This window comes from Tigriopus californicus, chromosome 9, assembly GCF_007210705.1.
Source record: "Tigriopus californicus strain San Diego chromosome 9, Tcal_SD_v2.1, whole genome shotgun sequence".
Classification (NCBI taxonomy): Eukaryota; Metazoa; Arthropoda; class Copepoda; order Harpacticoida; family Harpacticidae; genus Tigriopus; species Tigriopus californicus.
In genome coordinates, this window is record NC_081448.1 from 886,238 (window position 1) to 897,376 (window position 11,139).

At 43.7% G+C, this 11,139-nt stretch overlaps 1 protein-coding gene across 1 annotated transcript in view; it reads right to left on the minus strand.

Annotated features, from left to right (window-relative positions):
* The window catches only part of LOC131886510 (latrophilin Cirl-like), a gene marked incomplete in the record, with an annotated part of 31,397 nt that extends 25,132 nt beyond the window's left edge, over nt 1–6,265 (minus strand). The window contains 1 exon segment of the mRNA XM_059234873.1: nt 5,828–6,265. Coding sequence (XP_059090856.1) covers nt 5,828–5,984 — 157 coding nt within the window.
* Nucleotides 6,266–11,139: the final 4,874 nt, after the last annotated feature.

Here is an 11,139-nt window from a genome sequence, read left to right on the forward strand (position 1 = left end):
TTTTTTTGCCTCACGTCAGGACAAGAATCGTGAGTCTTGATAGAAAAGGGATTAACGTTCGAGACGAAGGTGCAGATTTCTTGCTTGGCTGATCTTTATTACTTTCATATCGCAGTTAGTGCTCTTCCTTCTTCCTCCCTCCACCCCCTTTCTTCCCCCTCCCCCTTCACAATTCTAAAGCTTCTCTTTGGTGACGCGCAATCTTATAAAGTTTCCTTTTGAGCTAACTCAATTTCATTCCAGAGAACATCCTCTTCCTCCTCCTCCTCCTCCTCCTTCTCCTTTTCCCCTGTACTAGTACTGTTGTAGCCTTACACAGTAGGTCTTCTTTGTCCCCGATCCCTGGGCGATATTACTTCTAGTTCTACTTAGATATATCGGATGAATGAACGGGAGACCAAGCAAGCGCCGAAGCTTAAAGCTGGTTGGAAGGGTTAATGTAGCATCAGAAATTCCCTCCACTCAATCTGAACATAACTTTCAATTTTGAGACAACAAAGCAACTTAGGATAACACGCGCTTGAACATGAAGATTCAATTTGGTCGGATCTAATTTCAGAGACGACGACCCGTTCAAACTTAATGACGGACACAAAGATTCTAATGCTCGTCCATCGTCTTGTTGGCTGATCAGGCAAAAACAGTCTCAAATTTCGCCAATCCGAACAAGATATCGTAGAGAAAAAAGCGTCCCTATCATTTAATGGCTTCTCAAAAGTCTCATTCATTGATTTTCAACCACTAAAACGGATAGAAAAGGATTAAAGCGTGGAGGGGAAACACGAACAGCGATAATGACACTTCAAGTCTACACAATTCTTGGAAACGCAGTGGGTCCTTGAGTTTAAATTTGGATCAATCTGAAGGTGTGATGATGTCACATTGGATGAAGGGAATGGTTGAGCAACCATCGTGGGATGATGGGTGTCATATTGGTTGGAGGATCAACCAACCAGCCAACTAGCAAACAAGCCAGCCAGCCAGCCAGCCAGAGAGGAGTGAGGAAAGAAAGAAAGAAAAGAGCTGCTGCTGCCGTATGTACGCCCATAATATTCCAAAAGGTTAGACAAGCAGAAAATAACCCAGGTGTCATGTTGGCTGTCAGCTCCAAAGTCTTTGTTCATCCAGAGATGTCATAAATGAAGCCCACTAAAAATTGTTCAACCAATATCCACAGACCGTTAAACTAAGATGGATTTTATCGCTACACATCCCGTCTCAGTGCTCCATATCTACGAGAACCTAGAACACTTGTAATTTCAAATTGAGGGGAGGCACTTCTTTCTCAAGGAGAATGTCTGCCTGGTCTTAAAGAGAACGAGCACAAATTTCAGTTCCGCTTCAACATCAGGGATATCAACTAGGGAAACAAGAATCTTACTCAGGTCGGCAAAAAAACAACCTTTTGACAACGACAAGTAATAGCCAAAAGGCGGCGGAGATTCCCTCCTCCGTGAACATTGCAAAGACTTGACATTTTTTATTTTGCCTGAAGGAGCCGAACGAGCCAAACCTCCACACCAGGAGAAGCACTCCCTAAATATCAAAATGAGCATGCAATGTCCTATCCAATGTCGGATCTCCCCAGCCCAAGCTCTATGGGAGACATGAGGGTGGTGGGTTCAATATTGTGCTACGAAACTGTTTTACTACAAAAGACACAAGAGACATGCCCGGCACAAAATTTACATACTAATTCGTTCCGGGCCATGTCAAAAAAGACGAAACACTGAAAAGAATTCATCCCTCGTGATGGGTCGAAACCCCGGATGACATGAAGGGATTGGGCATCAATCACGAAATTTAGCGGTGTTTTTGCTATTCTCTCTAGCTTGTGCAGGATATGACAGGGACTTTCGACGAGTGTCTTATTTTCCGCATCTGTGATTTTTAGTTGAGAAAAAACGAAGCCTCAGATCCAAGCCATCTAGGCTGGTGGGGGGTTCTTTGGCGCATGCGTTTCCGTTTCTGAGGTTGAATGAGATCTGCAAAATAACAGGGACCAACGAATGCTTTGCCCAGCTTTTCCAAGCACCATGGAACAAGTATCCCAAGAACTCACGACGAGATCTCAATCTTCGAGTAGTTTCGTGGAGCAAATTTGAATCCATCTCGTGAGTGCCGTTGATTGAAGTTCCAAAATTCATACCTGAATACTACCCTCGAGCGGGATGCGAATCCCAGAGGGATAGAACAACAACAGTTTTAACCACAAAAACAGCACACCATTAAACGGTGCTGTCATTCTCTTGTTCGCTTGTCCATATTTCCAAGCCAGAATACAAGAATACAAAACACACAGTCGCACAAAACGCACAGCGGGAGATTTTTCCAGTTTTCCGCTCCTTGAGTTTCAGCCTCCCAAAAACCTGCGAATGACTTGGGCGACTTGGAAGCAATGTTTTCTTCAAATCATGCCTGATGCTGCTGTCGTGGTCTCGTTCAGTATTTCGAGAAGTGTGAGCATTCAAGAAATGAATCTCAGGAGTCATTCCGACAAGGTCTTTTTTCCTTCGAATCTAGTAGATGGGTCGTCAATCCGTACCACCAAAGTGAGTGAGTAAGTGTTCATCCTCTTTCCCCTCCTCCTTCCTAGGTGGGTTCACATGAAAAACTTCACATGTGTCCAAAATGGAAAACATTGAATATACATTTCCAACGAACTTGCCCGGCAGGTCGCCAATTAATGCTAACTCGATGGATGGATTTACCACATTTCCTGCCTCTCCTCGACCCTCAAAACCGATGCCTTCTTTACCTTTCTTGTCCATGAATGTGTTTGAATGTGCATGAATGCGTGTGAGTGTGTACACAAATAGCTCGCTTCCAGGTTCCCGTTATCCTACTCGTAAAGAGCAAGCAACTCGTGGCACGTTTCTTATTAAATTATAGTTTTCGGGACGGGCCCAAGAAATTGGCCCGAAAAAGTGTGAGAGGGAGAGAAGGAGGAACAAGGGAGGACGCCTAATTCCGACACGAGTGAAGAAGGGAGAAAAAAACTTTCCTCTAGATCCCCAAGTAATAATCAAGCAGGTCAGAGCAGCGGTCAAGCATCGCTCCTTACTATATCCTGACCCGTTTTTCATCCAGTATATGAGTACATGACACAGGGGGAAAAAGTCTTCAAACGAGGAGGAAGGTATTTAGATTAGGTTCACTGGGGTCAATTGGAGTTGGGGATTTCTGTTTCTCCTTCTACATTGCTGATCGTTCTGAATCTTTCTAATTGAACTCGGCCAGATCAACGAGAATTCAAGGAATGTCGCCTTTTCAAGGAATGCCTTGTCTCAATCGAACGGTGGAGAATGTGACGCGTACAAAATTATCAAGAACTGACATTTCCTACTTTCACGTCGATCAAGACAAAGACATGCATCGTGTTGCTTCAAGCTTAAGTGAAGTGATTGGGACCATGTTAACGGGGTAAGTCGGTATTTGAATGGGGTTTATTGGATGTGTATAATCACCCTCACACTCGGTCCATAAATCTCACGTGGCCATCCCAATGGCTCCTCGCCTTTCCGAATCACTAATGACCCAAAAGTTGTTCATCCAATGACCCACTTCCCCCCGAGATCTCTTCTTAAGCCTTCATGTGAACGAAGGGAACGAGAAACAAGGACGTTGAGAAGAAGGGGGGGACTTCAGATAGTTGCTCCTCCACTTCTAAGTGAATAAGCAATGTGCATCCAGGTTCAACAAGGCCAGTTGGGCTTAAGAGAAATAAGGCCGAGGATACTAACCAACTCGCCATGCAGGCAGTCAACCACATTAACCCCCAACGGTGTTTAGAGAACATGAATCATCATCAGCAAGACCATCATGGCATGCATTTGGGCCCTTAATAACTCCCCCCCAAAATTGGCCTCCTCCTTCTCCTCCTCCTTCTCGTTGTGATGTCCATTGAATGCAAGGGCCCACAAGCGAAACAGTTTTCCCTTCCCAATCTACTATGTAAAGGCAGAGATTTATGGAAGCTCTCCGGGCTGAATGGATCCTCTCTGGCTCGTTCTCAAGACCAAACTGGATGGACAGGAACGAGCGGTGAGCAAAAAAAACCAATGACCAACTTGGACCTGCTTCTAGGTTTTACTCGCGTGAGTGAGTAACCACTATGACCCACTACGACATCGAAGACGGATTTACTAGGTCTGTTCATACAGGTAGTGTTCGTAGTAGTTGCTTATATACTCGGAAAAAACACATCGGTATCCCAAAGACAAAGCCCAATCTCACCAGGTGATCATAAAAAATCATCGTCTAGCTTTGATTCGTGTCGTGTCTTCCGCTTATGGGATAATGCGAAGCCAGTCCGTCCCCGTGTAAATACGAGTATCATACTACATATACATTACTATGTACTGCTAACCCTTCCTGGCCGGCCAGGAATCGTCTTGTGTGGCTCCACCAAAATGGAAGAACAGAGTAAATACTCTCACTGACTCCATGCACACGTACTACATACAGTAGACAATAGGCACACGGCAGAAGGAGAAGCCTCTTCTGGAAAGCCATAAAAGAAAGAAATGGCTTGAAAATAAAGGGAAATGGGGAGAACACTGCCCAAGGAAGCAAAGTCTGTTTGTCAGTCATTCCCTCAGTCAGTCACGGAGATACTACATCAGATAGATCGACATGCGTAGACATATACACACAGTAGACAAAAGATCCAGTCAGGTAGATGCATTCACAAACCCCCCATAGATCTGGTGGTCTGGGCATGATTTTTTAATGTCGAGGGGAGCCTTCACATAGAACTAACTGGCCGAACAACCGAGGTATATTTGGACTTCTCATTAGGGACCAACGAGGTTGATTCTTTTTGCCCTCGTGGAAAAGCGACGAAGGCACTAAACAAGACTCTCTAACAAGCCTGCAAATAGTTACAATACATCAACTTTCTCGTCAAGAACCAACATAAACGTCTCACTGGGGGCTTAAAGTTAGGTTCGTCAATCAACGCACAACGACCAAGCGCCAAACCTTCTCTTAGAACGAATTTCATCGAATCCAAATAAGATGCACCGCATCCAAGTTCACTGATTGACTCTAGCAGGCATTCCCAAATTGCTATTGTACTTTTGTTCTCAAGAGAGATAAAAATACTTCCCAAGGACCGGTTGGGGTCTAATGAATTTGTCAAAAGGTCTAGATATGTAGGGTTAGAAAAGTGGAAAACAATTGACCGTTCTCAGACATGTTTACATAACAAGGTTCAAACAAGTTCATTCCTGGTTATTCACTTACGTTTGATGTTTACCTCAAATTCCGCTATTTTCGCCAGAGGGACGTCTTCATTTAATACGTTTGTTTTTACTTGAATGAAAAACACTTTCCTCAGGGAAACAGACGGGTAAGAAGAAATCTTTATTTCGTTCTCTTTTTTGCCGAGATAATTGTCAGTCAGGGTAGGTGAAAAAATTCGACGGACCTATCATTAGTCATGGAGACCCATTGTTTGGCGGTAGAGCACCGGAGAATGATCACCACTACCAAGGAAAGGGATGCAGAGTGACCCGCCCCCTCGAATGTCCCACCCCCTTTCGACTCGGACCAAGCTCGTCAAGCTCGTAGAGATAGCCTCCGATGGGCCACAACAAGTGTTTACTGCAATGTTTCCCCAAGAATCTCGAAAGTGAACCTACTCATTATGAATTTGCAGATAGTGCGACAGAAATCCTGGCGGGTGAGGCTAATTACATGGTAAACCGGGAGAAGCCAAAGCTAGGATGAAGGAAGAAGGAGTGGAGGGAAGGAGGTGGGAGGACGAGGAGGAGGAGGACGAGGAGAAGAAGAAGAAGAAGGGAGGCTGACGTTCCTTCCTTACCTTTGACTGATGATGTTAGCGAGGTCGCGGTTAAAGTCAGGAGAAAAAGCATCATGACTCGGCCATTTCTCATTCGAAGTGGCAAGGATGGCGATAACGATGAGACGACTCCGTCATTTACACTCATCATGTCACTTGTACTGTCACTGGCGCTCATCAGCGGGTTTCTGTAGCAATCAGAGGGTTGAAATTTGAAGTATCATTTTCTGATTAGGACTTTTCTCTTCTGCTCTATCAGAGAATGCTCACTTCACATTGATAGATATTTTGACACACTCACTGTCATGGATCCACACATACATATGAACATCGGAGTGTGCTCGCATGAAGGCTCGATCAAGTACTGGAGGCCGTTTAGCTCGTCTTTTGATATCAAGTCTCTCAGGGTGCGACGACAAACCATCTTCCACCCATCCCAGCGTGCGCTTTTTGTCTCTGTCGACGCCAAAAAAAGCAGTGTGGAGTTCCACAGCCTCCACAATCCACACACACGCTCACTTACTCACACACACACACAGATCCATCCATATGCCTCAGAGCTGACAACCCGGGGCGCCAAACCGGTCTCTTTGATGCGCTTTCAAAGAGCACGCACGCTGCTCGGCATCGGCGCTCGTCAGCTGTCGGAGGACGCCAGAATCTGGAGGAAATCGAGTCCGCCACCAACTTTATGATGGAGACCCCCTCTCCTTGGAGGAGTGTGGACGGCAAACGACCGACGATCGACGAGGACGGACTTCTACGGACACAAGGTGAAGAGGCAGCAGAGTTCATTCAAACACCGGGGAATCCGAGACTCACGAGGCTTTTGTAGTGGACGGTGAGGTGTGAAAAGGTTGTCAATTCCAATCGGAAGTGTGAATTTCAGACCCTTTTGTCTTCACGCCTTGTGTTTTGGTTGACAAAGCTTCCGAAGCGTCGCTAGGACTCTCGAACATGGGATCAAGTAGTTACCAATCTGTTCTAAAATATCAGCTCATGGTGAATAAGCAATTGAGCCACGCTAGATATACTACCACTAAATATAAATATACCCATGGTGCCCTGATCTCGAGGTTAGGGTACAGGGTTTCAAGACGGGCGCTAGACACGATCTCATTGTACAGAGGCCTCATTTGCGTAACTCATGTGTGTGCCCAATACAATCTAAATCAATGTTGGGTCGAGAGGGGCAGTAGCACCGTGGCTGCATAAATACTGCGTCCAGAGGGCTTCATGAGACGTAAGACGAGAGGTATTATCAATCTGCTGTGCATTCATGGGAGAGTAAGAGCCCGCTTGCGCCTTCATTAAAGGGTTCCCTACCGCGACGATCCTATAGGTATACTTTGATTATGTCAAGGATATTTGATCAGGGCATCATCCCATCAGGCATTCTCATGAAACTCCTTCCTTTCTTGGAGTCGAACAATGGGGTAGTATTTGCTACGTCAACCCTAGTCAGGTCCACATCTGAGGTTGGAGGTTCTTGATTGGACCAGGGGATTGAAATTGAAATGGCCGGATTGGAAATGTCACAACGTCAAAAATCAATTCCCGTCTTGGCTCCTTTTCGTGTTGATAGGTTGTTGGAAGACAGAATCTCGTGTTCGACGCTTCTGGTTGGGCTCTTCAAGAACAAAAGGGCAACAAATGGGGTTTTAAAAGCTCAATTAGGAGAGTTAAAACACAAAGAAATCGATTACTGACACATTACAGATGAGGTCGAAACCATTTCAGGGTTGCCTCTACCGGCAGGAGACTCGTGGAAGAAAGGACAGCCCAAATCAAATGCTTCGAGGCTTAGAAGTGATACTATTCCCGTCGAACATGCCAAAGATCAGAGGTCTACTACGTATCTGGGGCTCGCATGTTATCAACTTATCCGAATGATGAAGCATTTCAGCTTGAGACGCGTGAAGACGAAAAAAACCGAGAATCAATACCAAGTTCAACTTCTGATGGCCATTGTTGTTACTGCTGTAAGAAGCGAGACCGGCAGGATTCATGACTTCGTGAAGGCAAATTGTGAGCCCCCTCCATTCTTTTCAACCCTTTTAACATCGATTCATCCGCTGACCTTGGGCGAATTCGTGAACATCGAGCTCAAACTCATTTTCAGGCCATTTCTGGGGCTAGTGAACAGACTCATAATTGCTCATTTCAACAGGACTTCAATGGACGATTCTGGGGTGATTTGCTCAGAGTTGACTTGCATGCGCGAACTTGGCTATTTGCAAGACTCGTGAATGGACCGAAGCACCACCAGAAAAACGCCGCGTTTGGGGCGACCATCCCAAAAGGAGTCTGGGAGATCGTGCTAGAATAATGTCAAATGGGTTGAGACCCAATACTTACACTAAAACCACATCATCACAGCCGGAGTAAGCACAATGAATTGCAGCAAGATTTGGTGATAAAAGGGGCTGAAATTGCACCCAAAAGGGCTATTATATAGCATTCTGTGCATAGAAAAGGGATATGACGTGCCGGTTGGGAAAAAAAGACACGTTTGGGCGTTCCCTGAATTGTTTACTGGGTATGCCTTGATTCTAAGATAATCAAGAGGCGTCAGCAGGGTCACTGAATATGCATTACTATGGTCAATTGGCGAGATTCGCCTACTTCTTATCCAACTTCCTTAATTTGGATGTGTGGAACGAGTTTCGCATATCAGCCCAGAGAAGTTCCTTCGTCCAGACCAGACACTTTGCTGGCAAAATTCAACATCAAAACAGGTCAATGTTCCATTTACAAAAATCTGGCTTGCCGCTCGAGATCTGTCGAGCTGTGCAACACCTCCCCGACTCGTCTTGGATATTAATTTTCCTGAATTAAGCTGGAGGGGTGTAATCAAATTTGTATTAAATGCTCGTCGGGGTGTACGGCTGTCTGAGGGGCTGACGTTGGGTTTCGAGACAGGTGCTCAAGCTCATGCTAATCTAAGAAAGGTTAATTACAACCTTCAGACAATGGACAGGTTCACAATTTGGGGCACACCCTAACTCCGGACAACGATCGAGAAGAGTGAATCTACCTTTCCAGCAAACGTATAGTTTTAGTCACAGTACACCCACACACGTTGTGCGTATTCACACATGCGAGTTGAAACTATTGCAAAATCTAGTATCAATAAATCACTGATTTGTGCAGGGATAGTCTAAGCTATTTTTGGGACTCGAATTGAAAATGAACAAGACGGACACTTTTTGTTGGCTTTAAAACAATGAAAGGAAAGACATGTTTCAATGACTTGAAAAAAAGTGGCTGAAGAAAAGAAAGTAAGAGTGGTGGACTGTTAGAATTGGGGGAAACTTTTTTTGGGTGGCTGAACAATTTACAGATTGTGTAACCGATGCAAAGAATGTCATTCAATGTAAAAAAACGGCCTGTCTGATTGCGTAAAAAAAACAAAAAGCGAAATAGTCAAGAAAAACAAAAAATCACCTCATTTGAATTAAGATTCATTCATGTCCGAATCTTTGACCCAACTCCTTGGATTTTTATCATATATAGTTTTAATACACGTGTAAGGAATGCTTTCGGACATGTATGTACAGGCAACGGCTAACTGTTATTTTCCAGGAGATTTCAACGTCAGTTGCGGCACTCAATCTATCTGTCTGCGTTTTTTTTAATGTCAACATTAAACAGAAAATGGTCTAATGTGTCTATCTCTTGGTCAACTCATTGACATGTGTAAGTCTGTTACATAAAAACGAATATTCTGACTATTTCGGACTTAATTTCGAAATGACATCATGTGGGCCAAATTATTTGGCATTTTTAAACGCACCAGAATGGCTGACCTCATGGACTAAAAACTCGCTTGAAACAGGTTGAAAGGCTGTTTTGCCAAGTTTAACCCTCACTTTCCTCATACTCAGGAAGATAGTATTACAATTGGATGAAGAAGAGATGAATGAATTTGCTGAAGGGTTGGAAAATAAGAACCTCCTGCAGAAGAGGAAAAACGATATCTAGAGTTTAATGTTATCGACAATTTTCACGCGAGGGGTTGCCTTCTGACGCATGTGTTGGTGAGGGTTGATGCTTAGAAGTTTTAAAACTACGTTTAAATGAGGTGATTTTGCTTACATTCACTGAATTTTTCCCATGGAAAGATCTACTTGTTTCAATATTTAGCTTGATTCGCTGATGGCGAGTAAAGAAAAAAACAACGAAGCCTGAAAACCTATGGCATACGTCGAGATCACGTTTTAATTTTGGCACTAGGGTGAGCTAGAGAGGAGATGTTCCAACAAGCAAAAAGCTGCATGGCGTAGAACTGAAGTTACGGGTAGAACAAAACGTCTTGCGGAGGCACCTAGCCATGCCTCGCTCACCTTTTCTCATACATTTAGGCATTAATAACTTCAAACAATTTGCCAACGGCTTCTTAAGGTTGACCAGATTTAGGGGAAGACTCTTAGATTTGGGAACTTGTAGGGACACAATTTCCAAATTAGCTACGTTTTTGCCTGTTTAATGTCCAGGTTTTTAAATTGTAAATCTAGCTTCTTATAGCCCAAACCAAAACCTATGTTAATACACTTCCCAAATCAGGAGTTTCGGGAGCTGAGCATTGGGTCATCCTGGGTTTCTAGGTACTCTCACGGGCAAATAGTTCCTGACTTGTGCCATTAGTTCCCGTCAAACTGTTTGCTTAAACGTCCAATAGGTGAAGTTTTTGTCAAGTCTTGGGGTCAACGCACTCGAACTACGCGAACTGCCATCTACCGGCTCAAAAGTAAAACAGTATGCCATTTGTTTTTAGTTTGTTTTTTGTTTTTAGTTTTAGTTTAGTTTCCAATGAAGACTCAGGACTTCCATTAATTTTAACTCACATTCTTTGGACGAACAGCCAAAAACTCCTTGTATGCAAGACTTTTTCAACTCATATTTCAGGTGAAGAAAACTTTAGTTCCACCAACTCCGACGGCAGCGGTGAGCTTGAGCGGGACTACGTTAAATAATAATCTACGCAACCTCATTTTGTCAAAAATTTGTTTTCGATTTCAAATAGGGGATGTTTTCTTTTTATCAGAAAATGTTCAAAATAGCGCTTCTAATATCATTAACTTTAACTTTAATGGGTGCTAACTAAGGATCTTTTTTTTGAAGGATTTGGAAATTTGGCCACTGATTACGGCATCTTCTTAAATAAGAATTATTGGAAAAGGGAGTCATTCGGGGATATTGGAATAATGAAGCAAAAATGTATTATTAATCTGCTAAACCATAGTTCGCTATTTTGTTGTGCCATTTGTTAATTTGACAAACAGTGCATGTCATTTGACCAAATCATCATAAGCAATAACCTTTTTGATTAA